We start from the raw sequence: 14123 nt of genomic DNA, 5'->3' as shown, positions 1-14123 counted from the left end.
GATGATGCCGGAAGATGAGCCCCTCAGGTCGGAGGGTGTCCAATATGCTACTGGGGAAGAGCAGAGGGTATTTCCAAGTAGCGCCAGAAAGAGTGAAGCGGCTGGGCCAAACCCGAAAGGACACTCAGCTGTGGATGTGTCTGGCGGTGAAAAGAAAATCCGATGCTGTAAAGAACAATATTGTTTAGGAACCTGGAATGTCAGATCAATGAATCAAGGCAAGCTGGAGGTGGTCAAACATGAGATGGCAAGATTGAACATCGACATCTTGGGAATCAACGAACTAAAATGGACAGGCATGGGCGAATTTAATTCAGGTGACCATCATATCTACTATTGTGGGCAAGAATCCCTGAGAAGAAATGGAGTAGCACTCATAGTCACCAAAGGGTGGGAAAAGCAGTACTGGGGTACAATCTCAAAAACGATAGAATGATCTCAGTACGAATCCAAGGCAAACCATTCAACATCACAGTAATTCAAGTCTATGCCCCAACCACTGAGGCCGAAGAAGCTGAGGTTGATCGGTTCTATGAAGACCTACAACACCTTCTAGAACTAACACCAAAAAAAGATGTCCTCTTCATCATAGGGGATTGGAATGCTAAAGTAGGAAGTCAAGAAATCACCGGGATAACAGGCAGGCATTGCCTTGGTGTACAAAATGAAGCAGGACAAAAGCTAATAGAGTTTTGCCAAGAGAACACGCTGATCATAGCAAACACTCTTTTCCAACAGCACAAGAGGCGACTCTACACATGGACGTCACCAGATGGTCAATATCGAAATCAGATTGATTATGTCCTTTGCAGCCAAAGATGGAGAAGCTCCATACAGTCAGTAAAAACAAGACCTGGAGCTGACTGTGGCTGAGATCATGAGCTGCTTCTTGCAAAATTTCGGCTTAAATTGAAGAACGTAGGGAAAACCACTAAACCGTTCAGGTATGACCTAAATCATATCCCTGATGAATATACAGTGGATGTGAGGAATAGATTTCAGGGATTAGACCTGATAGACAGAGTGCCTGAGGAACTATGGACGGAGGTCCGTAACATTGTTCAGGAGGCAGCAACGAAATCCATCCCAAAGAAAAAGAAATGCAAGAAAGCAAAGTGGCTGTCTGATGAGGCTTTACAAGTAGCTCACGAAAGAAGGGAAGCGAAAAGCAAGGGAGAAAGGGGAAGATATACCCAACTGAATGCAGAGTTCCAGAGAATAGCAAGGAGAGACAAGAAGGCCTTCTTAAGTGAACAATGCAAAGAAATCGAGGAAAACAACAGAATGGGAAAGACTAGAGATCTCTTCAAGAAAATTGGAGATCTCAAGGGAATGTTTTGTGCAAAGATGGGCATGATAAAGGACAAAGAAGGCAGGGACCTAACAGAAGCAGATGAGATTAAGAAGAGGTGGCAAGAATACACAGAAGAACTATACAGGAAAGATCTGAATGTCCCTGATAGCCATGATAGTGCGGTCACTGAACTTGAGCCGGACATCCTAGAGAGTGAAGTCAAGTGGGCCTTAGGAAGCATTAGTAACAATAAAGCTAGCGGAGATGACAGTATTCCAGCCGAGCTATTTAAAATCCTAAAAGATGATGCTGTTAAAGTGCTGCATTCAATATGCCAACAAATCTGGAACACCCAACAGTGGCCACAAGACTGGAAAAGGTCAGTTTACATTCCAATTCCAAAGAAGGGCAACGCCAAAGAGTGTTCAAACTACCGCACCATTGCGCTCATTTCACATGCCAGCAAGGTGATGCTCAAAATCCTACAAGCTAGGCTTCAGCAGTATGCGAACCGAGAACTACCGGAAGTACAAGCTGGGTTTAGAAGAGGCAGAGGAACTAGAGATCAAATCGCCAACATTCGCTGCATCATGGAGAAAGCAAGAGAATTCCAGAAAAACGTCTATTTCTGCTTCATTGACTACGCTAAAGCCTTTGATTGTGTGGATCACAACAAACTGTGGCAAATTCTTAAAGTGATGGGAGTACCAGACCACCTTACCTGTCTCCTGAGAAACCTGTACGAGGGTCAAGAAGCAACAGTCAGAACCAGACATGGAACAACCGATTGGTTCAAAATTGGGAAAGGAGTACGACAAGGCTGCATATTGTCACCCTGCTTATTTAACTTATATGCAGAGTACATCATGAGAAATGCCAGGTTGGATGAATCAGAGGTCGGAATTAAGATTGCTGGGAGAATTATCAACAACCTCCGATATGCAGACGATACCACCCTAATGGCAGAAAGCGAAGAGGATCTCAAGAGCCTCTTGTTGAGGGTGAAAGAGGAGAGTGCAAAAGCTGGCTTGAAACTCAACATTAAAAAAACGAAGATCATGGCATCTGGCCCCATCACTTCCTGGCATATAGAATGGGGAGAAATGGAAGCAGTGACAGATTTTACTTTCTTGGGCTCCAAGATCACCGCAGACGGTCACTGTAGCCATGAAATTAAAAGACGCTTGCTCCTTGGGAGGAAAGCTATGGCCAACCTAGACAGCACAGTAAGAAGCAGAGACATCACCTTGCCGAAAAAGGTCCGTCTAATCAAAGCTATGGTTTTCCCAGTAGTAATGTATGGCTGTGAGAGCTGGACTATAAGGAAGGCTGAGCGCCGAAGAATGGATGCTTTCGAACTGTGGTGCTGGAGAAGACTCTTACAAGTCCCCTGGACTGCAAGGAGGTCAAATCAGTCCATCCTAAAGGAAATCAACCCTGAGTGCTCATTGGAAGGACAGATACTGAAGGTGAAGCTCCAATATTTTGGCCACCTAATGCGAAGAGAAAACTCCCTGGAAAAGACCCTGATGCTGGGAAAGACTGAAGGCAAAAGGAGAAGGGGACGGCAGAGGATGAGATGGCTAGATAGCATCACGGATGCAATGAATATGAACTTGAGCACGCTCCGGGAGAGAGCGCAGGACAGGAAGGCCTGGCGTGCTATGGTCCATGGGGTCACGAAGAGTCGGACACGACTGAACGACTGAACAACAAAAGCAGACAACAGCAATGAGCTCCAACAAATACACTTCAAGAAAGTCCCTCTGGCAGTATCTTTTGTTGCCAGGTATCATGGGCTTGAACCCCTGTGGGAAATGACAGACCTCTCATTGGCTGTAAATGGCACAACATGAGCTTTTTCACTTGGGAGTGGGGGATGCGATAACAATCAGTGGAGGGCTACAAGTGCAAACAGAATCAGAAGGGGGGGCCTACATGAGGTGGGCTGTGCCCCACTTGATTCTGCTTACAACTATTCAAGCAGAGGTGCTCACATAGTCAAATGTGAGCACCTGCTTCAAATTCTCACCACAACCCAACTCTGGGGGCTATACCCACTAGCTCTTTGGTAGCTATTCTTATTATAGTGAGTTAGCACACCATCACTGGTGATCAAAATGGTTGCTTCCCGATGTCTTCTCCAGGTTTCTGAAGGACCTGAGGCTGAAGAAGTAGGAATCAAGTGAAGAGTGCAGGTGGCTCTCAACTCATGCCAATGCTCACTGCTTACAGCATGTAGTCATGATCCTATGGTCCAGCAACAACAGAGCACAACAATAGCTGTAGAAGCCAAGAAAGTACTGGCAGATACATCCACAGGAATCCTGCAAGCTGCTGCTACCCACCTATCACAACCTGCACACTGATGACACCCCCATATTAGCCATGCACAAAAAACACCAATCAGCACATGGCAATAGCCAAACAAGCCACTGCGTAGTATCCAATGCTGCCTATCCATGAGCACAGCCCACCGCTGTTTCTGTTCTGTGAGCAGCCAGCCTTACCGATTCCATAGCGCAAGCAGCGCCCACTTCTTGCACAGTGGAGATTTAGCACTTCTGGGGGCAAGCCCCGAAACATACGAAAACACTTGTTTCTGGAACAGGGCAGGTCCCTTATGCAAGTTCCACCAACCTGCTCTGTTCCAGAAATGAGCGTTTCTGCTTGTTTTGGTTTGCCTCCGAAAGTGCTACATCTCAGTTGTGCAAGCAGTGGGTGCTGCTTGAGCAACAGATTGAGCAGGGCTGGCTACTCATGAGTGGCCACCATTGGAAACTGCCCAGTGACATTAGTCAATCCAGTACACACAAAATGGACAACCAGCTACAAAGAGACTACAGCACCTCCTCCTACACAACCTCCTATGGTGATACAGAGAGGATGCCTGCATGGAGAACCCATTGGTGAACAAGGAGAAGGGTTCATATACTGCTATGGAGCATTGCCTACATACAATTTCTACAACACCGTGTACAAGCCATCTGTATTGCTGTCTCTGTGAGGGAAACCAGCATTTTGCAAGAGTGAGGAATGGGGAAGACATATACACAATGAAGAATAGAATTTACAACAGCAAGCTCATGGCAGAGTATCCCATGAACTGCTTTGTAGCTCAGTAGGAAAGAGTACTGCAGTGAGAAACACAAGAGAGGAGTTCAGATCTTGCCATGGAGAGATAATAAGGTGACCTTTACAATGCAAAGCTTGAACTTCAAAATGCTTTGGTAGCAAACTCATCTGTTCGTAATGCTCATCTTTGTACTGAGCCTGGATTGGTGTTTTATGAATTCACTATAAAGTTTGGAATTGATCACGAACTTTAGAACATGTGCAGCCTGCATCTAAACAATGGCATTTCTGTGCATGTAGTGAGTTGGTTGGATTTCTTGCTTAAGAAAAAATGTGATGATGTCAGTTTAACCACAACCAATCACATTCAAAGAAATAGCCAGGTAGGTATATACACACCCCTTTTCTCCATTTCCTGACTCTCCTCCATGAGCAGTGCCAGATGGTGATTAAACATTACATAGAAAAAGCATAGGAAAACTATCAGGAAAGAGATACATAATGTGCTGACACATTAGGTCATGATGCACTATGCATTTCCAAACTACAGTTCCCAAGATGCACTTTGATACTGTGCATCTGCAAAAAGAGCGTTCATATTAAAGGAGAACTCTTGTCCAAGCTATCATGGTGAATTATGTATTTTCCGAAGAAATAACGAATTAATCCAGGGTAAGTTTGCCCATGACTGGTATCAATTATGATTTCAGGTACAAAACTAGAGGGGCTAACAGATCTAGAAACCAAACTTTATACTCCACAGAGCAACTCCCTAAAGATAAAGCAAAAGAAATAGAAGACATCTATCAAAGGGCCTCTGTAATCTTCCAGCGGGCCAGCCCATGACACACTCTCCATCCCTAGCAACTTCCCTAGCTCCCAGCAATCCTTCACTAGCTTCTCAGCATGGCATCCAAAGAGCATGGCCATATAGCCCAATGCAGTAGGGGCTGATATTAGGCTGAACTCCTGTGGAGTAGCATGGGCTCATTAAGTAAAAGATCAGAAGTTCAATCCCTGACCTTAGTCTCCCAGAGAAAAGAGTTGAGAAGAGACACAAAAATCTGAGGTAATGCAGTAATATTGCAAATCAGAAGGATTGGTGCAGGGACCAATGGGCCCACTCAAATAACTGTCTGATCCATTGAATATTGCCCATCCCAGACCTGGTGCATGTTTGTATTGCAGTCCTGAGGTGGAGTATATGTAAGGCTTCTGGAAAGATATGTGTTAGCTATACTCCTGCCCACTTTGTTGTGAGCTTTGGATTTTAACTATTTGTGCAGTGTACTTTCAACAGTGAACCTGTCACCAAGTTCCTATGTGTGTCGTATCAATATAAGGACAGACTGACGTATCCCCATTTCACAGTTCATGAGACGTATGAGATCAGAGTTCTCTGGATAGACAGATATACCCATGGTGGTGTGCTATGGTTGGCTGAGGTGTTAGTGAGGATCTTATTCTCCACTGAAGCTGTGAGGGCAGAGAGGGAGGAGATTACCTGGGTATTGGTGTAAAATACTCCTGGGTGCTAATACCCATCACTAGTCTCAATGCTACATTTTGGCCCAACAAAAGTTTCTGAATTATCTTCACAGACAGCCCCATGTACAGTGCAATATAATATTCAAGTCAAGAGCTTATCAAGACATTGCTAAGATGGAATAATTTTTCCCCCACTGGCATAGTATTATGTTCCACTTGCATAAGGGGTGATCCTACTATCCCTGGAGATAGAACTGTTCTGTAAGACTACAGTCTACCAGTTCAGCCACACATCCTTACTGTTGCATCTGAGTGATATATAACCACCTGGAGTGCTTCTAAACAGAAGTTTCCTAGCACTACCAATCAAAACACATTGTGTAACTATTCCACCTTTTCCTTCTTCATGGATTTTTGAGGAAAGAAATGGTAGAAGAAGCAGTGGGAAAATATGAGAGGGATACAAGCTGAAGACAACCCCCTGTAAAATTCTGTGAAAGAGGCAGGGAAAATACATGATAAAAGTCTTGTCTGGAAGAACCACCATGCTTATAGACAAAAACACCTTTTAAACTCCTAAATTTCCTGATGCCAGAATCACTGAAGCATAAAAAATAACATATTAATTTTAATTTTTGTGACATTATGAGACAGTGTAGTTCCAAGGATAAAGTTGCATCCTCAAAAAATGCATTTCAGTCCTAGAGCAGATTAGCTTTGCAATCACTAATTTCCCATCTGCAAAAAATATAGTAACCTATCTTGCAGAACTTTTGTGAGCATGCGATGAGACAAAAACAGATTACGTAATTGCCTCAAGGTATAGCACTGAACAACAAAAGCATAAACTATAACTTATATTATTCTACCAACATTACTTACTCCTTTAGAAGATCTTTATTTTCGTGTATTTCATCTTCTAGTTTTAAACTCAGCTTTTCATTTTCAAACTAAATTTATAAAAAAAACAAATGTTCAAAAAGCATGTTTTTGTCTGAATGAACTGTTATACTTACATGTAAAAAGGAAAGGAAAGGTTCCTCCTGTGCAAGCACCGGGTCATTACTGACTCCTAGAGGGACACCTGCTTACGCTGGCGTTTTCATAGCAGACTATAGCGGGGTGGTTTGCCATTGCCTTCCCCAGTCGTGACTACCTTTCCCCCAGCAAGCTGGGTACTCATTTTACCGACCTCGGAAGGATGGAGGGCTGAGTCGACCTGCGCCGGCTACCTGAGACCCAGCTTCCACTGGGATCGAACTCAGGTCATGGGGAGAGTTTCGGTTGCAATACTGCCGCCTACCACTCTGCGCCACACGAGGCTCTTTACATGTAAAACATGTCAATTTCTCAACACATGAATTTATTAGACTTGGCTGCTGGATTATAAAATCTATTATATTTTCAAACTTATATCTGCAACCGTGAAAGCTAGAAACAAACTTTTTTAAAAATAGAAGCTGGAATTCTCAACATTCCTACAAGATACCATAGTGCATATTTTTATTTATTTTCTTTTTATTTATTATTACATTTATATCCCACCATTTTTCCTTAAAGGAGCCCAAGGTGGTATATATGGTCATCCTCCTCTCCATTTTATCCTCATAACAACTCTATAAGGTAGATTAGGGTGAGAGTCAGTAACTGGCCCAAAGTCACCCTGTGAGCTTCAGGGCCACATGGGGAGTAGAAACAGAATCTACTGAGTCCCAATCCAACACTCTAACCATTATACCACACTGGCTCCCATATGAACGAGACGTAAGACATTATTTATTTATTTATTTATTTACAATATTTATATAGCGCGCAGAGTGGTAGGTGGCAGAATTGCAACTGAAACTCTCTCCACGACCTGAGTTCGATCCCAGCGGAAGCTGGGTCTCAGGTAGCCGGCTCAGGTCAACTCAGCCCTCCATCCTTCCGAGGTTGGTAAAATGAGTACCCAGCTTGCTGGGGGAAAGGCAGTCACGACTGGGGAAGGCAATGGCAAACCACCCCACTATAATCTGCCATGAAAACGTCAGCGTAAGCGTTTCCCTCTAGGGGTCAGTAATGACCCGGTGCTTGCACAGGAGGAACCTTTCCTTTCCTTTCCACATCAAAGATTTTGGAGAAGTGAACAACAGACTTGCATGAATTCTGTAAACTGCATGTTTTAGTTTTATGTGTTCTATTTAATACTGAAGTATGGAAACTGCTGTCAGCATGTTGATCACCTGCAGTAACATGTGCGCAAAAGGCTACTGAAGGCATGGACCCCTCCTCACTCTTCCTCCTAGCAAATCAATGATCTGCAGGAAGAATGCAACACCCTTCCTGCAGCTTACTGATTTGACAGGGAGAAGAAGATGCACCCACTTTCAATATGACCACTTATTTTCTCTCTCCTGCAACTATTTGTTTATTCTGCTGTTAATTGACTGTAAAATAATAAATTTGCCATCACACTATAAACACGTTTGCACAATAAACTGGAATAAAACATGACTTTTATATTGTAAAAAAAATAAAAGCTGAAAACATTTGCCTGTAACTCTTGAATGGCTTTACGCAGCGCTTCTATAATCTTTCTGTTTTCTTGCAATTTTCTTTCCTTTTCCTTTAGTTCATATTCTACGGTGACTTTCCATCTTTTTATCTTTTCAGCTTCTTTGTAAAGCGTTGAATAAAGCTCATTCATTGTCTCCATGTTCTACAAAGACAAGTTTCATTTAGGCTGAAATACTATACACGCTTTCCTGGGAATAAGAGCCAGTGAACACAGTGGGACTTGCTTTCAAGTAAATATGCATAGGATTGTGCTGTTAATATCAATTGTTGTTTAATTAAAAGGTCTGAATGAAGTACATTTTTATTTAAATTTTAGCAGCCACGTTAGCCATTAAAACTTTCCTTGTGTGTATAAAGGGGAGAATATGGAATATACAAAGAATATGTAGTAAACTATCAGTAACAAGTCTTTTATTCCAATAATGTAGCTAATGAGATTATTGAGCACAATATATTGGCTAACAGAACAATTTCAGAGATAGCAATTTTTTTAGTTGATTATTTTATTCCTACTATTAATAATGACCTATAGAAAACTGTGAGGTATTGAGAGTCATATTATTTTGCAACTTTATAGAAAGTTGATTTTAGGAAACCCACCAAGCTTTACATGCCTACACCAGGAAATAATTTAGGTCTAGTTCACATGCAACAGTAATGCAGGTTTTTAAAAAATGAGCCAGTGTGCTAATTCACATGGCTTGATAACTCTCACTTGTCTCCTCCCGCCAAATGGATGCAGCTAAACAACCCAGGGATGCTCCATTCCTGGGTTGTTTAGTGTGACATCTGAACCCAGAACTCTGGCTTGTCTCTCCCCAAATGACCCAGAGTTGGAACCTGGATGTCAAGCTAAAAAGCTAGGTTTGGACATCATGCTAAACAACCCAGGGATGGAATGTTATTTAGCTGGGTTGTTTAGCTTTTCTCACTGGCAGGAGGAGCCACGCAGGAGCTATCAAGCCACATGAGCAAGCAGTCTAACATGGAGGGGAGGGGGTTAACAAGTGGAAGATACCATTGTCTGGATCCCCCATAAAATTTTGTGAATCTGCCTGCTAATCTGCAATGATTATCCTGCTTGTCCACACACAGCAACACCCTACACCAGATGACATGTTTAAAACATAGATCCTTATTTCAGTTCTTTTTGTCCTTATGTGCTATGATCCAGTATTCCTTATGCATTTAGGACAATTAACGAACTGCTCCCAAAACCTGCTTGTAGGACTGGGGAAATAAGGCTGAGAAACACTTTCCCAGAAATGCAAGAGGTAGAAGTGAAAAATTAAAGCTGAAACTAGTGCAATACAAACACATTCTTATAATTCTAGTAATAGATTACTTGTATAGGTTATAAATAATGTATACTTAACTGACCTCCTGATCTATCTCAGGCACAAGTTTTACTTTCTGCAAAACAGGGTCTGGAAAAGTATAACATTTTAGGTTTGAGTATTTTAATATAAATGTATATGATGAGAAACTAACACAATAGTTCTGAAAATTAGTAAGAAATTACAAAAGTTACAGTAAAAAGACAACTCAGTAACAGCATTATTAAGCTTGTGGCATGTGTTATTCTTACTAGTATGCACATGTTCGCCAAAATCTCACAGACTACAAGTGAAATGTAGAATAGATATATTGGATTCTGATTTATCAAAAGTACAACAGAAAATCAATCATCTTCATAGATAACATAGTACAATTTGAAAACAAGCAATTCTACTTTAAATACTGCAGAAATCCTAAGTGATGAATCAGTGATTACCTTTTTAATCCCCTTTTTTGCATGTGTATGTTTTATTCATACCTGTGACTTCTATATGTTTTGACATACTTTTCATCCCAAAAGGCAAGTTATAATCATCTTCAGTACTGTTGTTAAAATTCTGGAAAAATCAAATGTTATAAAAATGAAAACTGTAATATGTGGACACACACATATAGCACTCCCAAACATATTACTTAGAAATCCATCATGCTGAAATCAGTTGGACTTATGACCATGTTATGAGTTCAGGATTAAGGTGCTAGTTAAAATTAGGCCTTCATTCATGAGACAAGTAGCAGTATTGTCCTAGAAAATATATCCATACGGTTGGAACCAGCCTAAGTTAGTTTCATTTAGGTCCCATTGAAATCAGTGTCAAAAAGTTAGTTGTAACTTAAATTATCCCACTGATTTCTTCGGGAAGTTTGTGCAACTAATTTAAGCTGGATCCACCTGAAGGATATCAGGTAATTATAGTCTCATTTATTTATACTGCAATCACCTACACTGAAAGTAATTTTCTGTGTAATGTTTTTCAGCCATGCAGTTATTGTAATCAACATGCACAGAAATTAGAAATGGCGATTTTGTACGTACCAGTGAATTTCTGTTCACAAGACTACCTCCCAGTCCCAGAAGAGGGGCCTAATTTCCCAAGCTAGTTGTCCTTCTCCACTCCAGGACATAACAATCTGTATTCATGCAACAAGAACTTTATTTCCAAACAATGGATTCTTTTATCACAATGTTATATTGCAAATAGCTTTTGAAATTACTGATTTCAAAAACAGCTTAAAAAGGAGCATGGTGGGCTACTCTTTAGAAAAGAAAAAGAGATGATTCATTGAACATATACACCTCATAGCCCATCACTGCACCACAGCAATTTAAAGTAAGCATAGGAATTCTAGTGAACACCCAGAACTCTCATACCCACAACTTTTCCATATTCTTTGCAGGGAGCACAGTATATACAAGTGGATACACACAAGGAGACTCCTCTTCCACTGAAATGAATTGAGAAGCAGTGACACACTGGGATCAGTGCATACACAGGTATGTAAGATCATAAGAACATAGGAAGTTGCCTTATACCAGATCAGACTATTTGCCTATCTGTCCAAGCATTGTTTGTTGAATACGTACCTTTAATTTCCAAATGGAAGATATTTTTTAATTTCACAATGTTTTATGATGTCGGATTTTGAGCAAGCAATTCTTTTTAATCTTTTTTTTTTTCAATGTTTGGTCAGTGTCTCTAAATGAAACCTTTTCTACCTATACCGTAAAAAAAACAACAACATTGCTTTTATTTACCTGAAAAAATCCTCCATCTCGTGTGTTTGTCTGTGGTTTGACTGCAGATATCTGGGTATTACTCAGCCTTGGTGGTACGAACAATTTAAATTTAAAAGATTTCTCCTGTTCCATTTCCTCAGTCTAAGAAGACACACAAATCAAAATCTCAAACACTGCCAATGCTATACAACTGATTAAACCTATTTAAGTTGTGTTATTGTTTTCTATCCCACCTTTCCAGGTTCTGCAGACCAATTATTATTTTATCTCAGTAATCCTTACAATACTATAAAGTAGGAAACAGCATTATTATCACCATACTGCAGATGGGAAGTGAGATTAAGAGAATATGGATTGCATAAATTAAACAGAAAAGAACAGGGAAAAAAGTACTTCATAGGTTTGGAAACACAGTGACAGTGTACTCTGAATGAAGTTGCTTTTTATTCTGTGCGGTATTAATCAACAGTTTCCATTTATCTATACTGTAGTGCTACAGAACATAATGAACAGCTATTTGGAACAATCCAGCATACTACACATACTGCACAGAACGTACTACACTGTAATACGTCTAGAATCTGTCTGGATGTGGAGTGGTATACAAATGTTGTAAATAAACAAATAAATAAAATGGACATTTAAAATGCATGCTTTGTGAATGTTTTAATAACATTGACAATACAGTAGTGCTGTCAGGGCAGGACTTTGGGATAGAAGTTTAGGGCCCCACTCAGCAGAATGAGCAAGAGGTCCCCTAACACAGCAAGGGCTTACCAGATTTTGAACAAGCATTACCATCTAAAGGAGAAGGGGCATAGGACCATTAGCTCCAACATGAGCTAAAGAGGTGGGGATGGGATGGGGGGAGAGAGGCTACAGGCCGGGGGGAGGGGAAAATAGCAAGGCAAAGAATAGGGAAGGACCAAGGCTGGAGGCTAGGATGGGAAGAAACAGTGAGCTAAAGGGGGACCAGGGGAGAAAGGAAAAGGAAAGGTTCCTCCTGTGCAAGCACCGAGTCATTGCTGACTCCTAGAGGGACGCCGCTTTCGCTGGCGTTTTCATGGCAGACTGTAGCGGGGTGGTTTGCCATCGCCTTCCCCAGTCGTGACTACCTTTCCCCCAGCAAGCTGGGTACTCATATTACCAACCTCGGAAGGATGGAAGGCTGAGTCAACCTGAGCCGGCAACCCAAGAGCCGGGGGAGAAAAAGCAAAGCTAGAGACTGGGAGGAAGGGTGAAATGGCAAGGCAAAGGAATAAAGGAGAGAAAAAGAGCTAGGCTAGAGCTAGGTTAGAAAGGGAGAGAAAGAAAACTGCCATTTCCAAGATTTTAATTTTTTGAAGGGGGCAGGGAGTGTAAAGGTTTGTGGGTGCTGTTGGAGGCACCTGCAGCACCATAGTACCCATGGGCACCATGCTGGGGACCCCTGATCTAGAGTGTAAGTCTCTCGGGACAGGTAGTTGTCCACTGCTAATTTCTAAAGTGCTATGTACATGGATGGCGTATGTATAAAAACAATAACCTGCATGTTGTTCTCACAGCAAGAATGTCTTTTATCTGAAATGATGTGTTGTGAACATAGTTGATGAATTTTAATCAAATGTTCATTTTACATTACTTGGAAATGCAGAAACAAATTTCGAGCTCGTCTTAAGCTTCAAGACAGATATTTTGTCCCCCACCCACACTTTTTTTGCATTTCACATTATGAATTCCAATGTTTAAAGCACAGTAGCTATCAGAGATATTTCCCTTAAGAACACTATCCTTGCCCTTTCTATCACACATTAACAGCATTCACACCCGCACACCAACAGCGCCAGAGAAGCTGTCAGGACGCCTTTAGCGTCGTGTGAAACGACCACAGTCCAGACTGCATCACGTTTTGCAGCCTGAATCAGCGAGCGCGCACATCTTACAAAAGATGGAACATGTCACCCTCGTCACCCTCAGCCACAGCGGGGCCAGTCGGCTGGAAGGCGAGACTGCCATAGATCGAGAGAGGTGGGAGAGTACAGCCCTGAGGCCGGGTAGGGACGGAGAGCGAGTCTGAACGAGTAACGAGTTACTATTACCTGGAAAAGCAGCCCCGAACTAACGGCCCCAATGGGCTGGGAGAAGGGGATAAAGAGCAACGAAAAAGGCGGGAAAGAGCCCGACCGTGAGCCGTGCGCAAAGGCGCGAGCTCGCAGGTCGGCCGTTTAACGCATTTTGCCCCGAGCTCCGGCAGAATTCAACGGTGCCGTGTCTTTCAGTCCGGGCGGGGCGTTGGGGTGAGACTGAGCATTGCAAGAATTTCCTCCACTCCACCTCCACTCCGTGGCCGGCACGCCTCTGTGCTAGGCCCTAGCCCACGCATCCCTTTACGCGCGTTTGGCGTTTTCATTTCACGTTTGCTTATTTATTTATTTACAGTATTTTTACCCCATCTTCAGCCAAAAAAGGATCCCAGAGCGGCTTACAAAGAATAATAATGAGACACGGTGGAAGAAGGAGAGGCTTAATGCAGTGGAGGCTTGTGGCTCCAATTTTGGTGGGGCTGTGAATCCATTCTGGGTTTCAGCCAGAACTCTAATGGAGCTATCCAAGGTGCTGAGCCTGTTTGGGGGATATGGTTCAGGACCTTGGATA

The 14123-nt window shown here is 42.2% G+C and overlaps 1 protein-coding gene across 1 annotated transcript in view; it reads right to left on the bottom strand.

Annotated features, from left to right (window-relative positions):
* Positions 1 to 13828, bottom strand: part of SYCP1 (synaptonemal complex protein 1) — a 91281-nt gene extending 77453 nt beyond the window's left edge. The window contains exons 1-6 of the mRNA XM_084853565.1: positions 13568 to 13828; positions 11508 to 11630; positions 10230 to 10308; positions 9794 to 9840; positions 8391 to 8555; positions 6740 to 6807 (exon numbers count right to left, since the gene is read on the bottom strand). Of these exons, the coding sequence (XP_084709691.1) occupies positions 6740 to 6807; positions 8391 to 8555; positions 9794 to 9840; positions 10230 to 10308; positions 11508 to 11621 (473 nt within the window). The 5' untranslated portion in view covers positions 11622 to 11630; positions 13568 to 13828. The remainder of the gene's footprint in view (positions 1 to 6739; positions 6808 to 8390; positions 8556 to 9793; positions 9841 to 10229; positions 10309 to 11507; positions 11631 to 13567) is intronic.
* Between the last annotated feature and the right edge of the window lie 295 nt (positions 13829 to 14123).

This window comes from Heloderma suspectum, chromosome 4 (assembly GCF_057233095.1).
Source record: "Heloderma suspectum isolate Gila_16-S chromosome 4, 16-S_ref, whole genome shotgun sequence".
NCBI lineage: Eukaryota > Metazoa > Chordata > Lepidosauria > Squamata > Helodermatidae > Heloderma > Heloderma suspectum.
Note: the sequence above shows the minus strand (reverse complement) of the source record. Positions and strands in the feature narration are given on the sequence as shown.